General features: G+C 41.4%; 1 protein-coding gene across 1 annotated transcript in view; it reads left to right on the forward strand.

The window, feature by feature from the left end:
- The window catches only part of DNMBP (dynamin binding protein), a 76,192-nt gene that overhangs the window by 39,853 nt on the left and 10,974 nt on the right, over window positions 1-25,365 (forward strand). Inside the window, exons 5-13 of the mRNA XM_005885365.2 lie at window positions 12,771-12,964; window positions 14,565-14,664; window positions 15,949-16,096; window positions 16,975-16,992; window positions 17,363-17,562; window positions 19,040-19,170; window positions 20,071-20,175; window positions 23,456-23,584; window positions 25,003-25,335. Of these exons, the coding sequence (XP_005885427.1) occupies window positions 12,771-12,964; window positions 14,565-14,664; window positions 15,949-16,096; window positions 16,975-16,992; window positions 17,363-17,562; window positions 19,040-19,170; window positions 20,071-20,175; window positions 23,456-23,584; window positions 25,003-25,335 (1,358 nt within the window). The remainder of the gene's footprint in view (window positions 1-12,770; window positions 12,965-14,564; window positions 14,665-15,948; window positions 16,097-16,974; window positions 16,993-17,362; window positions 17,563-19,039; window positions 19,171-20,070; window positions 20,176-23,455; window positions 23,585-25,002; window positions 25,336-25,365) is intronic.

The raw sequence follows: 25,365 nt of genomic DNA on the forward strand, positions 1-25,365 counted from the left end.
CCTGCCTGTGCCTGCAATCTGTGCTGTCCCTTCACTGGAGCTTAGGGCAAGTGCTTGTGAGTGAGTGAGTCTGTGCTCAGGACCTTTAGGAGGATGGGTCTACAGCAGCCCTTCATCTCACCAGGACTAAGTCCCTGCTGATTTTCACAGCCACTGATGCTCTGGGCTGAGGAGCCCAGTATGGGGCTGGGACCCATTTCTTCAGTGGGGACCTGCACAGCCAAGATATCCCTCCCAGTTCTCAACAGCCACTTGTGAGTGAGGGCCAGTTCTTTTGTGTCTCTACCCCTCCTACCAGTCTCGATGTGGCTTCTTCATATCCTTAGTTATAGGAGTTCTGTTTGGCTAGTCTTTCTATGGTTTTTAAGGGTGATTGTTCCATAATCTGGTTGTAATTTTGATGTAGTCGTAGGGGGAGGTGAGCACAATGTTTATCTACTTCGCCATCTTGGCCGGAAGCCTTATGTGCTTACTTTTTAAAATCAGGGTGTCAGTCCTTATTTGAAGATAGATGAGTGGGTAGGAGGCAAAAGAGAGGGAAAGAGTAAATATGTGGAAGCAAAAGGAAATATATTGTAGGGCCATATATCTTCAAGAGTTGGGAAATAATTGAAGCTTTAGAGAAAATAAGGCACTCCTCTTCTGAGGTTAGAATGATCCAATCTGGCAGACTCCATCAAACTCAAAGACTTTGGGGTCATGAGTTGTAGTCTCAAGAAGCTAGGTTGCCTGTTTTCTCTACAAGCCATTACCTAAATTATTTTTATGTTATGTTTCATCAATAATAAAGGAATATTGGCCTGGGAGGAATCCAGGTCTCACTAAAAGCAAGAGATATTCAAGACAGGCAAGAAATGGAGGTAGGATAGGAAGAGGCGATCTTGTAGGGCATCTTCTTTCATGTGGACCTGAGGATGTTAGCAGGTGTAGAGGGAGGAGGGGTGAGTCCAAGCGGCGAACTTGCAGTGCCAAGGCAGGCTTAGTGTTCAGTGGGACGTCAGGGTGGCAGCTCAGGACCTTGACACACCCACCCTGAAGCCACGACGTGTATCAGTTTGACATTTCCTGAGAAACCAGAAGTGCCCGCACTGTGCATAAACATCAGGCTGTCGAGTCACAAGGGTGTGACAGTGCCGATACAGGCATTTCTAATGGCAAGGTGCTCATTTGTGTCCATGGCTGCACAGCCGACCTTATTCCACGGTATCAAGAAACCCCTTTCTTCTAATCATAAACTGGGAGGGGGCAGACAGATGAAATCTATTGCATTTCATTAAATCTAAAGCACTACCTGTTGTAAGACATTGAATGATTTATGTATCATTAAAAAGAAAGAGGACTTCTCATTAAACTAGAATACTTTTATTAAATTGCTATTTGGAAAACACATCTTGCTTTCAGAGATGTTAGAATGTGAAAAAATGTGCATCTTAGCATCTATTGAAATATGGAGATGCTTCCACTTACTGCTGACCTCATAGCAATACTTAGAAGAAAAAACAGTGTACTGTAGAATTCCTCTAGTTCCCTCCCCAGTGATTTGAAGGTAGGGAATTCCGTTTCCTCTGCTCTCCAGCCCTCCCCTTTCCTCCATTCCCTGCTCCCCTGAGAGGAACACTGAAACCTGATTTACTCCAGTGCTGTAGGTTCTAAACCCTATCAGGTTGTGGCAGCCATGTAGCTAAGACAAACAAAAGTTAGGGTGTTTAATGACTTTAAAAAAATCTTTGGGTAGTGTTTTTCATCACAGCCATGCTCGGGGCACTCTAAGTTTTAATAATAGCTGTCACTTAAGTGCCAGTTGCTGCGCTAAGTACTGTAGATTAGATGCACATCCGGTATGCAGAAAAGTCCATAGTCTAAGCTCCAGACCCTTACACGGTGCTTGGCATGTAGTAGGTGCTCAATGAATATTTGTTGTCAAATGCAGTATTTTGTTTTGGAGCAGAGACCATGTACTTCAAAAGACAAATAGTAATGTCATTATGCATTGTTCCTTGAGAACTGAAGTTTATCACCCAGGGACTTGGGCTAGTGGGCTTACAGGACGGTAAGTGAGCAGAAAGGCACAGAGACAACCTGGGCTCATCACGTCCAAGAAATAATAAGGAAACGGTATTTAAAGTACACTGTGTGCTAGGTTCCATAATAGCAGCAAGTGCCCAGTCCTCTGGGCTCACTGAAAGGAAGTGACTAACTGCCTAGATGAGTCCAAAGAGGCCTCACTCACATGCGAGTGACACTCTGTGGAACTAGTTAGAGGCTAGTGTGGTGATACCAAGTTGAGAAGAGTATGTGATGTACCAGAGTGGGAAGTCATGTAAGATTTCAGAGCCTGGAAGTGAACAAAGAGGTCCAGCCCCTTTATTATACACACACGTGGAAACAAGGGCCCACAAAGGTTGTGTACCACAGAGACAGGAGGGGAAGCTGGGCTGGATCCCAGTTCTAGATCCCTGCTGCCCTCTCACGATCTAGAACAGGGGTGGGCAAACTTTTTGACTCGAGGGCCACAATGGGTTCTTAAACTGGACCGGAGGGCCGGAACAAAAACATGGATGGAGTGTTTGTGTGAACTAATATAAATTCAAAGTAAACATCATTACATAAAAGGGTACGGTCTTTTTTTTTTTTTTTAGTTTTATTCATTTCAAACGGTCTGGATCCGGCCTGCGGGCCGTAGTTTGCCCATGGCTGATCTAGAAGCAGCTCCACATACCGCATATCCTGAGAAATGGAAGCCAGGGAGATGTAGGGGAGAAGAGTGACTGTTAGGATGCTAGAGCTCATTTAAACCTGTACAGCATGTATGACAGTTCCCGGGAAAAACCCAACTTATGTTCTCTTGTACGGAGATTTTATTTTTTTCCATGTTTCAGCTAGAAAATAAGATAGTACTGACCTATATCCTAGGTTTAATAAGATTTTACCATAAAAATATTGGATTACACTTGGAAATAATCTTTATGTTGAGAGACTGGGTTTACCCTTTTAAGTAAATATATGCAAAACACTTAATGCTTAAAGATCATTCCATTTTATATTATTTTCTTTTTAATGAATTTGTTGGGGCCACATTGGTTAATAAAAAGTCAAGTCTCCTTCCATCACCATTTATCCCCCTTATACTCTTTTCTATCTCCCCCTACCCCCTTTCTCTCTGGTAATCACCATACTGTTGTTGTGTATTATTCTTCTGTTTTATGAATTTATGTCTTGCTTGTTCACACAGATTCATTAAGCCAAATGGAAGTAACTTTAAAGCCATCTAGTTTAATGCCACTCGATTTGCTGTTCTTGAACACCGAACAGATAGTATGCCTTGCCTGAGACTGAAGAAAGCTTGGAAGGCATTTCCACATTGTAGATCTCTGCCCCATCTGTTGGTAGCTCTCTCTTCAGTATTTATACATTTTTGTAATTAAAACTTGGAACAGGATTATAATTCAGATCAAACTGCTTATTTTGGTGCACAGTTAGAAAAGATACATAAGTATTATGAGGGCAAATGGAAGTAATAAAAGTAAACCACCTAATAGAAGCTGAAGAAAGCCTGCTTTTATAGAGTAGGCTAGAAAAATAGCCAGAGGGCCATAGAGACAAGCACATTTCGAAACATCACTGTAGTGTTATTATTAAATATGAAAATACAATGCTGGGAATGGTCATGCAAACATGCGGAAGACATGTAACCTAGAATAGGACGTGGCATTTGATGGAAAGCACTGGCTGGTTTTTAATATGCAGCTATGAGCTGTGTGGTCTCGGGCAAGTCATTTCATTGTTTTGTGCCCGTTACCTCATTTGTAAGATGAGAATAATAATAATAATAATAATAGCTTTCCTCAAGAGACTTGTTCAATATAGTTTCAGGGGTGTGTGTGTGTGTGTGTGTGTGTAGAAAATAAAGCGTTTTATTGGTTGATTATAATCAAATTTTGGTTTTTAAGCAGTGATAATTTATTTTTAATTAATTATTTTATAAAAAGTGTCTTTGCCCTCTCGATAATTTCACTTCTGCTGTCTAACGATGAAATAAACCTAGCCGGTGTGGCTCAGTGGTTGAGTGTGGACCTTATGAACCAGGCGTTCACTGTTCAAGATCAGATTCTCTCTCATCATTGATGTTTCTATCTCTCTCCCTCTCCCTTTCTCTTTCTGAAAAAGAAAACATTAAAAAAAAATACCTATACTGTAGTTCACTTAAAAAAAAAGATGAAATAATAATAACCTCACAGCTTTAAGCACACCAACAGCACTGCCACCTCTCTGGGATTTATGTGTATTTGCTGAGGGTCCAAAATGGTGTTTCAGTTGATCCTAGTTTTAAACTCGCTATCCTGGCAGCGTCAGAAATTGCAGACTCCTGACTCGTGTTTGCTCTCTGGCTAGCGCCTGGAAGAGGAAGAGGGAAACTGGAGGCTTTGAGGTAGGTTTCCCCAGGTGGAGGCCCTCCCAGCAGGGATTATACTCCAGGCTCCTTGCCAAGAGGCAGGGCGGATAATGAGCGGAAACCAAGGGAAAGTTTGTCAGTTGCTGCTGAGATTCCGGACCTGAAGTTTGGTGATCCTGGAAGAGTGTTTGTGAGCCAGGCGGCAGCACCAGGGACCACAGTGCAGAAAGCTTTACCTTGAGCAAACTTTCCCCAGTGGAAGCTGTGTGGGGACTAAAAGGAGAAGAGGTGGCGAGGGGGCTGGGTGGGCTGGCTGGAGGGATGTGGTAATAGGGAAAACCAGGATTTATGATTCCTGCAGGTGGGTTCGGGGAGCAGAGGAGCAAATTTACAGTTTGCTTCCTCTCAGGGTTTGTTAGACAGATTGTTAAGCAGGCAGTTGTGTTTGGCTTTTCTCATAAGACTAGCAAATTGTCATTTCCACAGCATTTTATTACTCATTCTCTTCAGCATTCTAAAGGGATTAGCTCAGGAATGAAACCTCAGATTATTAAAAGTGAAGACAGAATTTGAAATGGATTAACAGGGTAATTGTGAGCTGTTAGTAGTAGAGCATTGTCATTTACAGCAAATGTTCTGTTTTTACTTTATTATTCTGTGTTATGTCAATATTACATATTCACTGTAGAAAAACTAGAAAATGCAGTAAGTGAAAAGAAAGAAAAAATATCAGAATTTCTATCACCTTTAAGACTTTTTCATTTTCAAATATTTGCATTTTCCCCTTTTTAACAAAATTGCATTTCTTTCATAAACTACGTTGTAATCAGCTTTTTAAAAAAATCTTCATTGTTGAAAGTATTACATATGTCCCTTCCCCTCCCTCCATTGCCCTCTCCCGCTCCCCTCCCCCCAAGCCTTCCCTATTGTCTGTGGGTAACTGCTTTTTAATTAATAACACACAGTGTTCCATATTAATAAATAAAAACCTGTATCTCAGTGGTCATTATCATATTCCATTACACAGATATGCCATAATTTATTTAACCAGGACCTTGTGGGGAGAAATTTTGGCTGTTTCTGTTTAGGTTGTTTCTACATTTTTTAATACAACGAAGAACATTCCTATATGTACATCTTTGTACACGTATCCAATTATTTACATAGAATCAATTCCTAAAAGTAGACTGCTCAGTTAGAAAGCTTACCTTTTCTCTTTTAAGAAGTCGAGACAGTGCTAAAGGTTTTTCCTTCCTGCCCGATCCCTTTGGGTGCCGGGTTCCTCACGGTTCCCAAGGAGGAGCTGAGGTTTCCTGAAGGGGGCTCTCCTGTCCGAGTAGCATGCTCAGTGGGGAAGTAAGAGAGACCTATCAAAGGACATGATACAAAAAAGGCCTTTCCCTTCATTTCACATCATTTCTGCCATAAATTATCGGGGATACTATTAAATATTTACAGTGATGGCACTTACACAGATTCAGTTATGCTAAGGGCTTATTTACATTACACTGAGTGGGGTTTTATAGCTACAGTCATATGAACACATGCATTATGTTTAAATACATAATTGTTCACAGTCTTAATGGTGGGAGAACTGTAGCTCTATGGAGGTCAAGTTATGCTTTGGAATCGTCCTGTTTTATCATTAGCTACCAGGTGGCCACCCACACCCACAAACAAGTAGAAGTCCAGGTCACAATTCCCATGATTTGCCTGGAGGCAGAATAGCTATTGGTCGGGAGCCCAGCATGGGCTCGAATCCCAGTCTTCCACTTACTGGTCCAGTTACTGAATTTCTCTTCATCCCTTATCAGTAAAATGGGTTCATTAGTAGGGTTGTTGTGAGAATTAAATAAACTAATATTTGTAAAGTGCTTAGAACAGTGCTTGGTACATGGTAGGTGCCAAATAAATATTTATTTTTTTTAAACTAAAATTTAAAGCTGGAAGGATGGAGGAAAGCAACAACACAGGGGCTCACCCCCCAGGAAAGCCTCACAAGTTGATGGTGCAGTGTTAGAAGCAGTGGGAAAGGCTCTTCACCAAGAGCTATCCTCTTTCGGATTGCTTAGAATTTCACCAATAGAAATGGATCTTAATTAGGGGCAGTTTGTTTTAAATCACTGGCAATGCAGTAATAAATTCTTGTGAGATCAAAAAGTACTGATTCAGCTCAAGTCCCCATTGGTCCTTCAACCAGTTCCCTCCCTGAGGCAAACTGATGCGTTTGGAGTGTTCTCCTTCCAGATCTTTTTCTGTACACTTACATATCATATCATATGTATGGGGTGGACAAACGGAGGTTTACAGTTGTGAATATGTGAAACAGAGTTTATTCTTGTATTTTATTACTTTTATTAATTATTGTATTATCTATTTGTATTACAACTGTAAACCTGCCTTTGCCCACCCCTATATATATAGAAATATGTAGGGGGGTTTCTTTTTTTTCTTTCTTTCTTTTCCGTTCTCTTTCTCTCTCTTTCTGTATCTGTCTCCAAAAATGGCATATTGTTCTGCAACATTTTCCCTCGGTTTCTTTTAAAATCTAAGTGTGAGCTGTGAGCTGTGAGTCCCTGTGAATTATTCTGCTCTTCCTGCTGCCCTGGGACCAGCCAGAGGAGAGATCTGCATTCTGATGGCTTTAGGATAAGGTTCCTAAAGTAGGGGGTCTGGTTCCCTTGACTGAGTGAGGCTAAGCCTGGCCTGGGAGAGGGGTTGAGGGAGGTCCTAGTGCAGACCGAGTAGACAACTGCTGCCCGCTTTCCAGCTTTGCCTCCTATGCATCCTAAGAGATAGATGGGCCTTCAGAAGTCTTTCTTAAAGAGAGCACCCCACACAGCCACGCTTAGCCGGGGAAGGAAAAGTAAGAGAGAATACTCTTGGGTTAACAGCTCCTGAAGGGGAATAGTGACTGGTTAGCACGCGGAAAGGAGAGCTGGAAGGGAAAGGTGCTGAGCCTGAGCAAAGGCAAGGCCCCTCTTCTGCTTCTCAGTCCAGTTAGCGGAGGATTCCAGCTCCATCCTTTAGAACTGGCCCTGCTCTGATAGCCTGGGGGGCTCAGGGCAATTCATATGTAAATATGGGAAAGGCTTGGGGGATTTAGGGGCTCTAGGAGCATTCCACAGCTCTGGGAAGATTCTTTGCCTGCCTGCTGACACGTTGATGCACCCGTACCCCCACCGTGTCACGGAGTCAGACTTTGGGCGCTGCAGGTACCTCCCGGGGTTGCTGGAGTCCACACAAAAGAAGGTAGAATAGTCAGCCTCCTTCTTGCTCAAGTGCAGGTTGCGAGCAGGCTGGGAATTCCAAGATTTTCTTTATCAAAGACAGAGCCAACTTTCAGAGCAGGGAAAGAAGTGAGTAGCTTTTCTCTTTAACTCTAGGGTGGTTGGGAGAGCTGTGGGAAGCTGTGGGATAACCAATCCCTTCCTAACACTGGGGAATGAGCCTGGTGACAAAGGACTAACCTGAGAAGGTGGGGTATCTTGAGAAGGAGTGGAGTTGGGACTGGGAGGGAGTGCACAGGGGACTGGAAAGGGGAACAAAAGACAGAAACTATCACGAATTGTTCTATCACCACAAGTAAATTTGTGCGGTCCACCCCAGCCCTTAACGGCAAGGCCACCCCAGGAGGAAAGGGGCACTGGACTGCACGTTTTATTGATTGGCTGATGCTGGGCCACAGCTTCCTCCTGTGCTTCCTCGACCCCAGGTTTCATTGTTCTTAAAGAAAAGTGAAGTTTATGGTTCTGAACAGAGCATTTCCACTTGGTGCGTTTTACCTTAACCCTGTGCAGTCGGTGTTCTCTGGCCCATCGTGGGAAAAGGGCTAATTTGGTGTTGAGTTATTACCTTGTTCCGTTCCCTCAACAATTCTATAAAGCGGGTACTATTATCCTCACCTTACAGAGGAGGAAACTGTGGTCCTGAGGTAAAAACGGGCTTTCCCAGGGCCTCCCCGCTGAAGAGTGAGGAAGTGCAAGATTCAAAGCCTCCTGTCTCCACCGCAGCTGGCTGAGGGTGGGCTGCCCTCTCGCACTTGGTTGTCCTGGATACTAAAATTGTACTTTAAGCTTTTTTCTTAGGATATAGTTGGAATAATGGGAAAACAGTCTTTTAAATTTGGAGTCTTTTCAAGCCAGATATTTTTAGTTTGACTTAATCTTTAAGAATTAATTAGCCTGTGTGGAGCCTGCAGGTCATCTGCGTCTTCAGAAACATCTAGGATTTTGTTAAAATTGCAGATACCCGGGTCCCACCCAGATTTGCTAAATGAGAATCTCACGAGTGGTGCCCGGGAAACTGCAATTTAACAAAAAACATCCCACAGGGGGTTTTAATCACGCTAAAGTGTGTCTGGTTTTGTTTTTTAAAAGCTGTACAAGAGTTTATAAATTCACCTGCAAATAAAGACATGCGGGTAGTTTAAAAGAAGTGTTAACATTTCTTTTTCTTTCTTTTGATACAAATAAAAATCTGGTTGAGTCTCCATGTAAGTTGTTGGTTTCTGACTGATGAGTACTTGCTGGTGTTTCATGCTTTCAACTACTCTAATTTGTAGAACTTTGATTTCTGGGAGATAATAGTTCCCAGGGATTTTTTAAGATTTGAAGCAAATAAGTTCCTGGCCTTTTCTAGTTGAGGTACCAGGCTAGGGAGGCAAAATGGTGCAGAATTAAGTACATAGCATTTGGATTTAAATATATTTAGATTCAAATTCCAGACTGCTTACTCACTACATAACCTGGGACAAGTAGGTCAGCTTCTCAAAGCCGAGGTTTTCTTATCTATTAAATGGGAGTACTGATACTACTTCAGAGTATTGGTGTGAATATTAAATGAGTTCAGGAACATAATATGTAAAGCGCATGGCACATGGTAGGAATTCAATAAATGTTCTTCCTTTCCAATCCTGTATAAATACGAGTTTCTTTTACAAATACTGAATCATTATGTTGTACACCTGAAATGAACACAATGTTTTATGTCATTATACCTCAGAAAAATTATATAAACAAAAATTATTTTCTCTTCTCAACTTGCCACTTATGAAACTACTAGAGGCCTGGTGCACAAAATTCATGCATGGGTAGGGTCCCTAGGCCTGGCCAGCGATCAGGGCCAATTGGGGCCTTCTGGCTGCCAGCCAGGGCCTTCCTTCGTTCCATGCCACCCCCTGGTGATCAGCACACGTCATAGCGAGCAATCGAACTCCCGGTCTCTCGGTCGAACTCCTGAGGGGACACTTTGCATATTAGCCTTTTATATATATAGATATTTGGGACTGAGATTCTATTACTTTAAAATTTCCAAAAAAAGCCAAAACCGGTTTGGCTCAGTGGATGGAGCGTCGGCCTGCGGACTTAAGGGTCCCGGGTTCGATTCCGGTCAGGGGCATGTTCCTTGGTTGCGGGCACGTCCCCAGTGGGGGGCGTGCAGGAGGCAGCTGATCAATGTTTCTCTCTCATTGATGTTTCTGGCTCTCTATCCCTCTCCCTTCCTCTCTGTGGAAAATCAATAAAATATATTTTAAAAAAAAATTTGCCAAAAAAAAAAATTAAAACAAGCCTATTGAAAATAAATTTTTAGAAATATATATATTTTTTATTGATTTCAGAGAGGAAGGGAAAGAGAAAGATAGAAACATCAATGATGAGAGAGAATCATTGGTCACCTGCCTCCTGCATGTCCGCCCCCCCCCCCCAGGGGATTGAGCCCACAACCCTGGCATCTGCCCTGGCTGGAAACTTAACTGTGACTTTCTCATTCATAGATCAATGCTCAACCACTGAGCAACACCACTGGACTGAAAATAAATTTTATATACACTACAATTAATTTAGAACTATAGTTTAGCACTCTGGTGAAATAAGACATGTTTTAAATTTTGTCATTCTACCAAATATAAGTTCAAGAAAAGTATTTTGTCTTTCTAATCCTTATTTTGAATAATATCAGATTTACAGAAAATTGCAAAGAACAGTACAAAGAACCTGTATATTCTTTATTCAAATATATATATTCTTTATTCAAATCCACCAGTGTTTAACATTTTGCCATGTTTTTGTTTTCATTTTCTCTCCATGTGTGGACACACACACACACACACACGTTTTTTTCACTGAACTATTTGAGAGTAGGTTGCATACCAGTATATCATGTCCCTTACTAATAGCTTCAGTGTTTATTTTGTGTGAACATGGATATTCTCATACGTGACCACATAGATTTGCCATTTCAGGACATTTTGAATTGATTTAATAAACTGTAATCTATAGTTTATATTACAATTTCAACAATTGACCTATAATGTCCTTTGTAGCAATTTCCCCCCACCCAAGGCAGGATCCAGTTCAGAATCACACATTACATCTGTTTGTCATCTCTTTAGTTGTCTTGATTGTGAACGATCCCTCAGGCCTTCTTTGTCTTTCCTCATGTGACATTTAGAAGAGTACAAATCCTCAATTTGGGTTTGTCTGATGTTTCCTCAAGGTTCCTTTCAGATTATGCATTTTTAACTGGGATGCTTCATCAGGGACATAGTGTTGTTTCCAGATATGACATATGCAAATATATGATGTCTATTTGTCCCTTAGTAGTGATTTGAATTTTGATTTTATTATTCATTTCTCCACCATATAGTCACTATTTTTCATTTTTGTAATTACTAAGTAATTTTTAATAACTTATTCGAAACTATGCAAATACCCTGAGCATCTTCAAACCCTACCATTATTTTTTTCTACCATAGAGCTTTCTCATTGGGTTTCTCTCTCATTTATGTATTTATATACTGTCAATATGAACTCATAGATTCTTATTTTATTCAATGGATTTTAATCCAGTGCTGTGTCTATTTATTCTGATACTCAAATTGTACCAGTTTGGCCAGTGGGAGCCCCTTTGGACATGCACCCCTTGTTTTCCTGAGCACTTCCTTACTTTCTACCATAAGATGTTTCAGGCTCATTTATACCTTCCCTGCCCCAACCCTGGGCTTAGCCATTTCTCCATAGAACTCTGGTTCCTTTGAATGGAGAATGGTTTTTAGAAACCAGAATCTGGGCTGCACTTTTTCAACATAGGAATTTCTAAATTCTTAGAGAAGAGGCAGTGGGGAAGAATTTTGGAGACTAAAATCTGTTGTGAAAGCCTAGTTTTCATAAGTAGTTTAAACACTTGTATTTTATAACTTAAGGCTGGGAAAAATTTTTTTGTAATTATACTGAGACTAATATATTTACTTACCACATCTGTAGTTGTTTTAAGTTGATCTAAAGGAATTTGAAATACACAGCAGAGATTGCTTCACTGTGGAAATTTTTAAATTGTTTATTTTAGTATTTAATGTTCATTTTAATGAACAAATGTCCTCTCATATAAATAATTCTCATCATGCGTATCTAAGTAACAGGTAAATGAAAAAGCTACAAGATCATATTTGTTTTCATTTTTAGATCATGCAGTGTGGGTCTATAAAGATTCATTTAAGCCCTAGCCGAGTAGCTCGATCGGTTAGAGATCGTCCTGATGAGCCAAGGTTGTGGGTTCAATTCCCAGTCAGGGCACATGAGAAGCAATCAGTGCATACATAAATGGAACAATAATCTGATGTTTCTCTTTCTCCCTTCCTTCCACTGTGTCTGATCAGTATAAAAAAAAATTAAAAAAAAAGATTCATTTAATTAAAAATACCATTAAAGAACTTCATGTTTACAGTACATTTGTATCTTCTAGGACACTTGAAGTAACAAAACCTGCTTGTGAGAATATTTTGATAAGGAGAATCTAAGTAATTTTTGTATATTTCATCATATGTTAATGTTAATCCATCATCACATGACTGGAATATAGTGGGTCCTGCAGTCACCCTGATCTCAGACGAATCATTTCTGTCTAATTCTTGTCTTGCCCTTATTTGGCATTATTATGTTCCCCATAACGTTGTTTTAAATGTGCATATCAATGTTTTTAACCTCCAGCTGGGTACTTCTGCTGCTGGGATCATGGGGTGGATTTTATACGTAATTAAATGAAAGCAGTTCTTCATGTGAACAGCAGCTCTTTCAACCCCTTTGCCAAGGAAGTTGTGGACACTGATTTGTCCTCATAAAATGCACCAGCTACTCTTTTTTTAGGACAGATTCTAAAAATGGTATCACACAGATGGGAGAAGTTCTCTCTGCAGGAATGGCCTCCTAAGCTCTTCATCTGTTCATGATCAGAACTGACGTGTGGGATCAGATGTCCTGATTGTTGACAACTGTGAGGCCTTTGATTCTCAAGGACTGTGTTCATTTCTAATGAAGTTGTTGAAGAGTCCTGCTTTAGCACACAGAGAGATGCTGACCAGTTCTCTTTTCCCTTCTAGAAATGACGCTCCTCTCCTCCCAGTCTTCATCTCCGGTGGCCGCTTCTGGGTCTGTGTCCACTGAAAACCCAGAGCAGAGGATGCTGGAGAAGAGAGCCAAGGTGGTAGAAGAACTTCATCAGACGGAACGAGACTACGTTCGGGATCTGGAAATGTGTATTGAGCGGATCATGGTACCCCTGCAGCAGGCACAGGTGGGAACTGTGGGAGTAAGTTAGCTTTACCTTGAATAGGGTTCTCCAAGCTTAAAGTATCAGAATATGGGAGCTTTCACCACAGAGATTTATTGGGTTGGAAGTAAAGGCTGTGGCTGCTACTCTTAATTCAAGGGTCCCAACATACATGGTTCAACTTAAGCCATCAGTATCCTGTCACTTTTCAAGTCCACTGTTAACTAATCGGATTTACTGCAATAACACCCAGGACATTTCTGTTTATTTGGCTCCTGGAAACAGTACCAGGGAGTCTGGATTGTCACTTTCCTGGAAAGGTTGTATAATAATAAAATGAAGTCTGGAGATGATTGGGTTCCTGGCTCTAGCACCTGATTTGACTGTACAAGGTTTATTCAGGAAACTCTCTAACTGTCATGTGCATATTATGTTAGGTACTTTTCTAGGTGCTGGAGACAGAAAAAGAGGTTCACAGATTCTGGGGATTTATAGTCCTTGTTACTTGACCACCTGGACTGGGTTTTTTTTGTTTGTTTGTTTTAAATTAGATTTGTTTTATTTTATTTTATTTATTTATTTTTCTTATATTTTATTGAGTTTTTACAGAGAGAAAGGGAGAGGGATAGAGAGTAAGAAACATTGATGAGAGAGAAACATCGATCAGCTGCCTCCTGCACACTTCCCACTGGGGATGTGCCCACAACCAAGGTACATGCCCTTGACCGGAATCGAACCTGGGACCCCTGAGTCCACAGGCCGACACTCTATCTGCTGAGCCAAACCGGTTAGGGCTGGTCTGGGTTTGAGTTTGTCTTCCTGGAGCAGTCACCTCCAAGAACTTCTACAGCAGCGGTTCTCAACCTGTGGGTCGCGACCCCTTTGGCAGTCGAACGACCCTTTCACAGGGGTCTCCTAAGACCATCCTGCATATCAGATATTTACGATTCATAAGAGTAGCAACATTACAGTTATGAAGTAGCAACGAAAATAACTTTATGGTTGGGGGTCACCACAACATGAGGAACTGTATTTAAAGGGCCAGAAGGTTGAGAACCACTGTTCTATAGGAAGTAGGCAGTGCCATCAGGCTTTGGGTACCAGGTGGGAATGTGAATCCCAGTATAATTATAGACCAGATTGTTTCCATAGTCATTTTATTATGGTAGTGGGGGAGGAAGATGGGGAGAACAGTTGAATCAAGGACTAGTAACACTAAAGCTAATGTTGAATGTTTCTGTTCTGGAAACTTTGTGAGAGTGAGTGAAAATGACCTTCAACAGTTTTTATTGATTTGAGAGAGAGAGAGAGAGAGGGAGAGGGAGAGGGAGATAGAAATATCAATGAGAGAGAAACATTGATTGGCTGCCTCCTGCACGCCCCCCTCCTCCCCCCTGCGCACCTCGCCCCCATTGGGATAGAGCTCAAAACCCTGACATGTGCCCTGACCGGGAATCAAACCAGTGACCTTTTGGTTCATGGGTTGACACTCAACCATTGAGCCACACTGGCCAGGCTGACCTTGAACAATTTTTGTATCATACTTGAAGAGGTGTTTCTAATGTGAATGATATGCTATTAATTTCATTTTTTGTGAATCTTTATGTTTGTTTCCCTTTCTCAGGTACCAAACATTGATTTTGAGGGACTTTTTGGAAACATGCAGATGGTGATAAAGGTCTCAAAACAATTATTGGCCGATCTGGAAATCAGCGATGCTGTAGGTATGAGCTCCAGAAGCAACTTTTTTTTTTTTTTTCAACTTCATGGGTAGAAGGCAGGAGGAGAAGGGCCTTACTAAGAAACGAAGTTTTAATTACTTAGTTCAGAGGTTGTTTGGCCCTCAGCTTCTCCTTTTATCTGCAGCCTACTTTGAGGTGATATAGGATCTTAGCAATAGAATAAATTTTAGCTATTACTGACTAGGATGTTTTTTAGACTGACGGTTGCAACCTGATAGTGGATCATGAGGTCAATTTAGTGGGTTGCACGAATAAAATAGAAAATATCAGAATGTATTTTTCTCCTAATTTATTTTACTACCCGTATAATATGACAACAATGAAACAGGAAATTAAAGCAAAATATCCATAATCTCACCCCTATAAGATATCAACTGTGTTTATTTTTCCTTCTTCCCTTCCACTTCTTTTCCCAAGACTAGCAGGAATTGGGTAGCAGAGTGTGATGTGCTGAAGGTACACAGAGGATAGTGCAGGAGAGGGCCTCGGAACGGAATAGCTCAGGACCTTGGCAGGAGTGTTAGCTTTACAGGTGAGGGACAGCCTGCAGTGGCCATGTGCATGAGGTGGAGCGAGACTATATGAGAGCACTATGCTGGGGGCTTCAGTCTTGGTCAACCAGAAGGCCAGGCAGTACACTGGCACCTGCCTTGGCTGGCCTGGGGCCTGCAGGCTGGGGACAGCTCTTGCGTTGAGTGTCTGCCCCCTGGTGGTCAGTGCACATCATAGTGATGGGTTGTTCTGCCTGTCGTTCAGCCATTCAGTCGATTTGCATATTACGCTTTTATTATTATAGATGTTTTAATATAATGAATTTCATTTAAAGTCCTGTGTATTCAATTTATGCACAGAGAGGAGATTGGAAACTGCTGCTGTAATAGGATCTCTTCATCCCTATAGAGATTTTCCTGGGGCTTAGAGGGTGTGATCCTTACTGGGTCTGACCATATACTTATAAGGAAAGTACTTGCAAGCCCCTTACTCTCCCTGACTGAAAAGGGGCTGGAGACTGTCTCAGGGACCAGCTGAGTGTGTGTGTGTGTGTGTGTACTGAAAAGTAAATCCACAGATAACATGTCTCTTAAATTTTGCTTTAAATAAGAGTATTTTAAGCTATTACATGGAAATTTCTTATTAATTTGATGGGTAGTCTTACTATCATTTCTTGTGATAGGGTTTAACTGACATTAAAGTTTGCCTATACACCTTACATTTAAGATACTGAGAAGAAATTTACTAAAAACACTGTATGTGTATATTTTAAAGGACCCGTGTTTCTTGATCACCGGGATGAGCTTGAGGGAACATACAAGGTTTACTGCCAGAATCACGACGAGGCCACCTCACTGCTGGAAATCTATGAGAAGGATGAGAGGATCCAGAAGCATCTTCAGGACTCCGTGGCAGAGCTTAAGTAGGAGTTTTGACCACTTCACTTCCATCATAGCTCTTTAGTTCTGCCTTTTGATCATCACTCCCATGTATATGTCTATACTGCTTATGATATTCATCGTTCATCTTGTTTTAAACATAAATGATATATTATTATAGGTTCTATTAGGTAACTTGCCTTTTTCCATCATATATCATGGAAATCGTAAGTGGCATCCTGCTTGTACTTTTATCCATTTCAGGCACTTTTATCTATACACTAGAGGCCCGGTGCACAAATTCATGCACTGGGGAGGGGTGTCCCTCAGCCCAGCCTGTACCCTCTCCAATCTGGGACCCCTTGGGGGATGTCCGTCTGCCGGTTTAGGCCCGATCTTACCCCCTCCCCCACCACCCCACTGATCTTTAGAGAGAGTGGAAGGGAGGGAGGGAGGGGGGAGAGAGAGAGAAACATCGATATGAGAGAGACACATCGATCAGTTGCCTCCTACACATGCCCCAACCCAGGCCAAATTGGGCCTACAACCCAGGTACCTCCCCTTGACTGGGAATCGAACCCGGACCCTTTGGTCCTCAGGCCGACACTCTAAACACTAGACCAAACTGGCCAGGGCAAATTCAGTTAATCTTGATCATCAGGTGAGATTTTCCTGGTCTTAGGGAGGCATGTTAATGTATATATCTAAGTAGGTCAAAGTGAAATTAGGGGCTTACTAACTTTTTAAAATAGACTAGGTATGCTACCATAGACTATTCATAATTTCTCTTTTATCCCATGTGATTTTTGTTTGCTCAACTAATAGGTGTTAACATTGAATTGATATATTCTGAGAAAAATATGAAAATCAGCATTATCTCTAATCAGCTGTCTCTTTTCTTTTCATGCTAACTGCCCTATAGGAGCCTGTACAACGAATGGTAAGTTCCCTCGCCACTTGCACAAACTCATTTTTAAATTTTCTTCCTTTATAGACAGAAACCTAGAAGTAGATTTACCTTGTTATATTTTTCTCAATAGCACTTACCACCCAATGACACTTTATAGGATATTTGTTTATTGCCAGTCTCATTCCATCAGGGCAGGGACTTTTTATGGTCACTACGAAATCCCCGGCACCTGGAATAGTGCCTGGTATATATTTATTAGGTGTCCAGGAAACATGAATGGATGAAAGTAGAACGTAGGAAGAAAGAACAGAGCTCTACTTAGGAATAAAGGATACTACCTGTGGGTCCTGTATTATTTATTGACAGTGGACTAAAGGCTCTGTTTTCCCTTCTCTTATAGGGGATGCACAAATTATATTAACCTGGGCTCCTTCCTCATCAAACCAGTGCAGAGAGTAATGCGTTACCCACTGCTGCTAATGGAGTTGCTGAATTCCACCCCAGAATCCCACCCAGATAAAGTGCCTTTAACCAATGCAGTCCTTGCAGTCAAGGAAATCAACGTTAACATTAATGAATACAAACGTCGAAAGGATCTGGGTAAGAACAGCATAGTTGCTACAAAGGAGCTATGCCTTTGAGAATGTTCTTCTTCTCCAAAGAATTATTCCACCAGAGGTGGACGAAGCAGATGGTAGGTTATAGGGTTGTGATGAAGGAACAGTAGTGGAATTTTGGGGAAGTGTGATCTGAAGAAAGAGAGCAGTAATAATGAAAGCACAGCCATGGCCTATTGGAAAGCGACATCTCTGATAAAGCTTATAGCAGCAAGAGTCTTTGCCAAGAGGTATGAAGACTGATTAGAAAATGGCTGCTCCAGAGTTCCTCCAAGCATGAGTGACTGCCTTCTCAACTCATTGACGGCAATCCTTTTCAGTCTGTGCTTACATTTGTTTGCTCTGCACGTCTGGTTAGGTGTTTTACTGTCTCCATTTAAGTTAGGACTCTCAGTCTTCTTCCAGAAAAGCCCCATGTGCCCCATCTCTGGGTCCCGTCAGTCCTGGCTACGCTCAGAAACCTGCCTCTCTCGTCTGAGTTCCCCTTCCTCCCCCCCACCAACACTGCACAGTCAGTTGCCAAACCACCCACTCCTTCTTCCTTTATAGTGTAGAATGAATTAAACCATTTATTTTCTTTCTTTTTCTTTTTCTTTTTTTTTTAAATCAAATGTCTTGTTAAGACTCTAATTTGAACATTCGAGTAGTATGGTGACCATGCTGAACTGATACATTATTGATATCCTCAAAGAATGTATAATGTAGTGTAACCTCTTTTCCTGTTCTCCACTCTTCTCCTCACTTTACCTAAACCGTTTCTTCTGCCTCCTACTTCAGTCATGCTGCTTGTGGCTGTAAAAACTTTCTGGCCACCTCGCCATCATGGTTTATATCTCCTGGTGTAATGTCCTCTTCATCTTCCATGGTGATAAGTGTGCCTTTTTGCTGTCCCCATCCTTCCCCTTATGACCCTGCTACTGTGAGCTCCAGTCTTTTCTGCAGATTGTGCCCAATGTTTGACACAGTGATTAAATAACTCCTGTATAGCATTTTACTGTGTGAGATAATGGGATATAAATATCTCATTCGTATATGTGTGAGACCATTTAAGATGGTCTTATAAGGCAAATACTGTTACTTTCTACATCTTATTGGAGAGGAATGAGTCTCAGAGAAGTTAAGTGACTTGTGTAAGGACAGACTTTGATGAAATGACAGACCCTGGCATTGAACTCTGATGTTTCCATGAGCTCAAATCTTTAGGCTCTTTTCCTTATACCTGCTACCTCTCCCCCTTGTCGCTAACCTTCTCCAGTCTGTGCAGTGTCTCTCTGCCCTTGAGTATTCTCTCTGTCCATAAATGGTGATTTCGATTAATAATTTGTCTGCACTCATTCTAAGCTCATTGAAATCGAGCACTAGCTCTAGTTTGGGTTGTTAGTCTTGCTTTGTAGCTTGTTTTATGGTCTATTTATGCTCAGAAAGAGCTTTCTAATTCATCAGTTTGACTCGCTCCCTAGTCCTCAAGTACCGGAAGGGCGATGAAGACAGCCTCATGGAGAAAATCTCTAAACTGAACATCCACTCCATCATCAAGAAATCCAACCGCGTCAGCAGCCACCTGAAGCACCTCACTGGCTTTGCTCCCCAGGTGAGGGTCCTGCACGTCAAGGCTCAGCATGTCTTTGGCAGCTTTTCAAGGCTCCATGGGGCAGCCTGTGTGGTGTCAACTGGCATGACTTCCCCCTTGGTACCTCCCCTGGTGTTTGCTGGCGGGTGGATATGGGACCCGGCAGCCACTGGTGATGTCAGTCCATCCACCCACCCAGCCCTCTCTCCATGCTTTGGTGAGCTGCCCGGGTGTACAAAGGCAAACCAGAAGGCCAATAATTGTGGCTTTAGACACTCATTAAAAAGTTATAATTTATTTAGGGAGATAAAAGTAAAATTGCAGACCTATTAAGCTAGAAGGGATTTAAAAGCTCACCTAAATTCAACACCATATGATACACAGAAGGAAACATAAAAGTCTGAGGGATTGAGTGATGGACAGTGCTGAAGGTAGATCCGAAGTCTCCAGTAAGGGAAAACGCAAATGAAAAAAAAGTCAGTTGCTAAGCTTTGCAGTTTGTTCTCTACACGGTGTAGTACTCAAGAAAACAGGAGCTCCATGAGTGTGAGCTTCATGTTGGCCAGAGATTTCATCTGAGCCTTAAAGGGGGATGGAGAGGAGAGGGCACACTAGGCAAAGCAACAACACAGGGTTAAAGGCATAGAGTCAACAGATGTGGCAGGTGCCAGGGAAAATGGTGGACAGCAGCCTCACCAGACCAAAGGGTCTCCATCAGGGCGAGCAGGTAAGGTGCGGCGACAGTAGGGGACCCTTTCTCAAAGCCATGCGGAGCGGTTTAAATTCAGTTTAGTAGGATTCAGGGAAACATCAAAGGTTTAAAATGTAAACAAAAGGTGTTTTTAAGAAAGATACTTTTGCCAATAAGGTAGACTGAGGGAAAGTTCACATCAGCTAACAGCACTTGTTTATTTTGAACAGATAAGAGATGAAGCATTTGAAGAAACAGAAAAGAACTTCCGAATGCAGGAAAGACTGATCAAATCTTTTATACGAGACCTGTCTCTCTACCTGCAGCACATCCGGGTGAGTGAGGACATCGCTCTGGTTAGGATCACGTGGGCACCATTCTGTCCACTTTCCCCTTCATCCAGCATGTTGTTGAATGTTGAACAATCTGGATTCAAATGACCATTATGCCATGACATGCTTTTTATCAGGATTCCTAGGGATTCTTTAAAAGTTAAGTAACCTTTAGGAGATCAGCCCTGTTGTATTAATTTTAAGTGTCTAGCCCTTCCTCCCTCTCAATCTTCCCCACCACCTTTTTACTGTCTCCTGTCCCCAGTTATGTAAGAAGCACTTATCACTGTTCATTTTGTCAAAACAATTTTAAAGATAGAAGAGTAAGAGAATAGTTCCTGTGGAGGTCTTTCTAATAATAATATTCATTTCCAACTTACTTAGTTGCCCTTCAGAAGGCCTCTAACGCTGTTCGAACAGGCCTGGAGCAGCGGAGATCAGGCCCAGGGCATCCTCGCCTCGTCCCCGGACAGCGTCTCCTTCACGAAGTCACACCAGGACTAGAATCCTTTCTGTTCATATTTCTAATCTCTGTATTGATTTTATATAATGTGTTTATATATATGACACATGCTTGTCCCTCGCACATGAAAATCTCATCCTATGAAACAATTTTCTTAAAAAGAAGTCCTTTGCTTTTAAAAAAATCATTTTTTAAACTAAGTAAAATGGTATAAAATTCAAAAGGTACCAAAGGGTTAAGTAAAAAATAAAAATAATGATTCCCCCTGTCCCTGTCTCCTAGTCATCCTCTATAGAGACGGACATCATTTATTAGACTCTTCTCGCCTGGGGTGTGTGTGTGTGTGTGTGTGTGTGTGTGTGTGTGTTACACATTGTTCAGCATCTTAGGTTTACACTTAATAGCATCATTTTGGAAGTCCATACCTGTACACACACAGAGCTTCTTGCTCCCTTTCTCTTTTTACAATTGCATGACATTTAACTGTATGGACATGCCATAATATATTTAACTATTCCCTTATTGATAGTTATTTAAATTGTAGTTGCAAAAGATTAGAAACACTGGCACAGGAATATCCTTGTAGATACATAATTTTCAGATCTATGAGTATATTTAAAAGCCAACAGTACTAGATTTTCTGAGCCAAATCATGATAGTATAAATTTGCTAGATGTTGTTAATGTGTGAAAAAAATAAATTAATGTATGAAACGGTTTCCCCATCCCTTCCTAACACACAGTGTTATCAAAATTAAAATGTCTTTAACAGATAGGTAAAAAAAAATGCAAAAAAAAAGATAGGTAAAAACATTTAAATTTTCATTTCTTTGAATGAGATTGAGGATATTTTCATGTTTACGTCATTATTTTTTCTGTGATTTGTTTATATTGGGGGCACTTATTTATTGACTTATTAATCTTTTACTGATTTGTAGAGCCTCTGTATACATTCGAGAAAATAGCCCTATGTCTGAGATAATGGTGTAGAAATATTTCCCCCCAGTTTGTTGACTTTTGAGTTTGCTTAAAGTGCTTTCTCTGTGTAGAAGTTTCATTTTTTTGTAGTTTAAGTAGACATTTCATTTATGGCTTCTTAGTTCTGTGTCACACTTCAAAAGACCTTTGCTATTCTGAGATAATAAATAACAAATATCTCCCATGTTTCAGTACATTTATCATTTCATTTTTTAATGTTAAAGTTACTGACTGAGCTGGAATTTACCTTAGTATATAAAGGTTTGAGGTAGGGATTCAACTTTATTTTTCTTTTATAACTGGTTATCCAGTTGTCATCCTCATTTATTGAGTAGTCCCCACTGATTTGAAATGCCCCCTACATTTCCTTTAAATATCAAACTCTCCCTCTTCATATTTTAAAAATGTAATTAGGTAAAACTTTTAAGGCGTGCATTGGCCTCAAATGAGAGATTTGACCAACATATATTGGGACAACTACTAAGTATATTCCCTTGTCTGAGGACTTTACCCTATAGTTCCTCCATTTGCTACTCCATGTTGGCTGTTCTCTCTTCGTGTTCTCTAAATGCATAGCAAGTATACCAGAGCCCCCAACTCTTAAAAGACTCATCTCCATAGCAATGGGTAGAAGCATTTTGAGGTGGGACACGTGTAATATTGACAGCCATTTGATGGGCAGATGGCTGCTAACAGAGGAAATTAAGGGAGAAAGTGTTGAAGTTGTGTCGCTGACATAAAATGGAAAAGCCCTGCTAGCAGTAACGTTAGCTAATAGATTGGCTGTTAGAGAGGGCCAGCAAGAACATAAGCTGAGGGACATTGACTGTATAATTTGGTCTCCACATTGGCATATGGACTGATATTTTACAACTTGACAACATCACTTTAAAAGAATATAAGAGGACATCATGTTTCACATTAGTTCTCCCCACTCGGGTGGAATTAGAAAGATTCCCCACTTTGTCTTTCCAACTAAACCCTGGCTTTATTTATATCTACCGATAAAGGACTTAAAGACAAGAGGTCAAAATATAGTAAAATAAAATATCAAATCAATGTATGAGGCATTAAATATTTTTGGCTTAGGGACTTCATTTACCCTTGAAATGTATAAATGGGGTTTTAGATTTTATTTAGTTAACATTAAAATAATATGCTCTCCCCAAACTTAAATAAAGAAGGCAAATGCCCATCATTTGTTTTAAATAGACAAAGAAAACCAACTTGGTATTTAAAAACTGTTGGGGTCAGTCAGGAGGCGTTTACTCTGCATTCACTTATTTTTTCGTATTTTCGGCATTATTACAGATGAATGCTGCCTTCACATTAGTAAGTTACATTGTGTGTAAGGAGGTATTTTTGCAAGGAAAAAAGCAGCAAGAGCCATCAGGAGTGCCAGAGTTTGGGTGAAGGAAGCAAGGTTGCATTACCCAGAGGGCATTGGGCAATTGTTTTTGAGACGGTGACAGCATGAGCCAAGACGCAAAGAGGAGAGATGATTGATTGTTCATTATCACAGTCTTGCAGGAATCATCTTGACTTCAATTTAATTGACTTTTTGATGCATTAAGAAACCCTCAAATTAGGGACATAAGGAAATGCAAAAGAGATGATAAAAGCCCTCACCAATTTTCCCATAATTAAAAGTCTTAGGCTTTTCCCTGTGCCCATAAATCATAGTTTATGAAAATATGCTTGTTTCAAAGCTAAAATGCTACACCACAGAGAAAAAATTTAATTTCGGAACCCTTTCCCCCCCCCGACTGCTACCAAGCAATGACTGATGAAGGCTAGACAGTTCTGTTTGATCTTACTTGCCTTTGTTCCTCTCTGGCTCCAGGAATCGGCCTGTGTGAAAGTGGTGGCTGCGGCGAGCATGTGGGATGTGTGCATGGAGAAGGGACACAAGGACTTGGAACAGTTCGAGAAGGTGCATCGCTACATCAGTGACCAGCTCTTCACAAACTTTGTAAGTGACCGTCTTCAACACACTGTTCACGGTTGGTCCTCTTCCTGGGGCTCTTTCTACCTCCAGTTGACGAAAAAGTTAACCACAGAGACATGCTCTGTGCATTAGGAGTCCTGGCCGTCCTCTAGGATATTTGCAGCAGGATTTTATATTCAAAGGATGGCTTTCAATAAGTTAAAGGCTAGGTAGGACCTAGATGTATTCACACAAATTTTTTCGTAGCTTGTGATCAGCCTGGTTTCAGCAGACAAAGTAAAACTAGGAAATGTAATCATGGATCACAATTGATAACTCTGATCAAAAGGAAACAACGATTGGAATGGTCACTTAAAAAGGAATATTTAGGAATTGTTAAGAGGTTAACAAATAGGTCTTTGAGATTGTACAAACTACAAAGAAAGTACTAAAGGTCACATTGCTTCTGAATTCTAAATAGATATCCAGTTAACCCTAGAACAAAACTGATTTGAACTGCATGGGTCCACTTATACACAGACTTTTTTTGATGTGTACTGTAAACATATTTTCTTTTTCTTACGATTTTCTTTCTATTTTTAAAGACTTTTTATTTCTTTTTATTGATTTCAGAGAGGAAGGGAGAGGGAGAGAGAGATAGAAACATCAATGATGAGAGAAAATCATTGATTGGCTGCCTCCTTCACGCCCCCTACGGGGGATCAAGCCCACAACCCAGGCATGTGCCCTTGACCAGAATCAAACCTGGGACCCTTCAGTCCTCAGGCCTACGCTCTATTCGTGAGCCAAACTGGCTAGGGCTCTTATGATTTTCTTAACAGTTTCTTTTCTCTAGCTTACTTTATTGTAAGAATACAGATTATAATTCATATAATATATAAAATATGTGTTAATCGACTGTTGGTAAGGCTTCTGGTTAGTAGTGGGCTTTCAGTAGTATAGTTTTTGAGGAATCCAAAGTTATATGTGGACTTTCGACTGTGCAGGAAGTCGGTACCCCTAACTCCTGCATTGTCCAAGAATCAACTGTATGTGGTATTTGTTTGGTCCAAAGTAGAAAGAAATAGGTGGGGGTTGATAGTGTCTTGGAGATGTCCAGATGGCTTGGAGCTGAGGAAAATATGCACACTCAGCTGCCTCCTGCACACCCTCTACTGGGGAGCGAACCTGCAATCCAGGCAAGTGCCCTGACTGGGAATCGAACCCTTGACCTCCTGGTTCATAGGTCGACACTCAACCACGTCAGCCAGGCATAAATTGAGAAGTTTCTGGAGTGTGTATATTCATCTGGGGTGGGGTAAGCAGGACAGTTAGATCTGCATGGGTGTAGCTTGTGCACTAGGAATACAGCAGATGGTGTAGGACATAAAGTCAGCCTGAAGAGTATTATGGGAAATAACAAATGTGGAATACTGAGCAATGTGCCTTTCTTGTCCCTACAGAAGGAGAGGACAGAGCGGCTGGTCATCTCCCCCCTCAATCAGTTACTGAGCATGTTTACAGGGCCCCACAAGCTGGTGCAGAAGCGCTTTGACAAGCTGCTGGACTTCTACAACTGCACGGAGCGGGCGGAGAAGCTGAAGGACAAGAAGACTCTGGAGGAGCTGCAGTCGGCCCGGAACAACTACGAGGCCCTGAATGCGCAGCTGCTGGATGAGCTGCCCAAGTTCCACCAGTACGCCCAGGGCCTCTTCACCAACTGCATCCACGGCTACGCCGAGGCCCACTGCGACTTCGTGCGCCAGGCTCTGGAGCAGTTGAAGCCACTGCTCTCAGTGAGTCCCTCATCCCCCCACCCCCCAGTC

The sequence above is a fragment of the Myotis brandtii genome, unplaced genomic scaffold, assembly GCF_000412655.1.
Source record: "Myotis brandtii unplaced genomic scaffold, ASM41265v1 scaffold902, whole genome shotgun sequence".
NCBI lineage: Eukaryota > Metazoa > Chordata > Mammalia > Chiroptera > Vespertilionidae > Myotis > Myotis brandtii.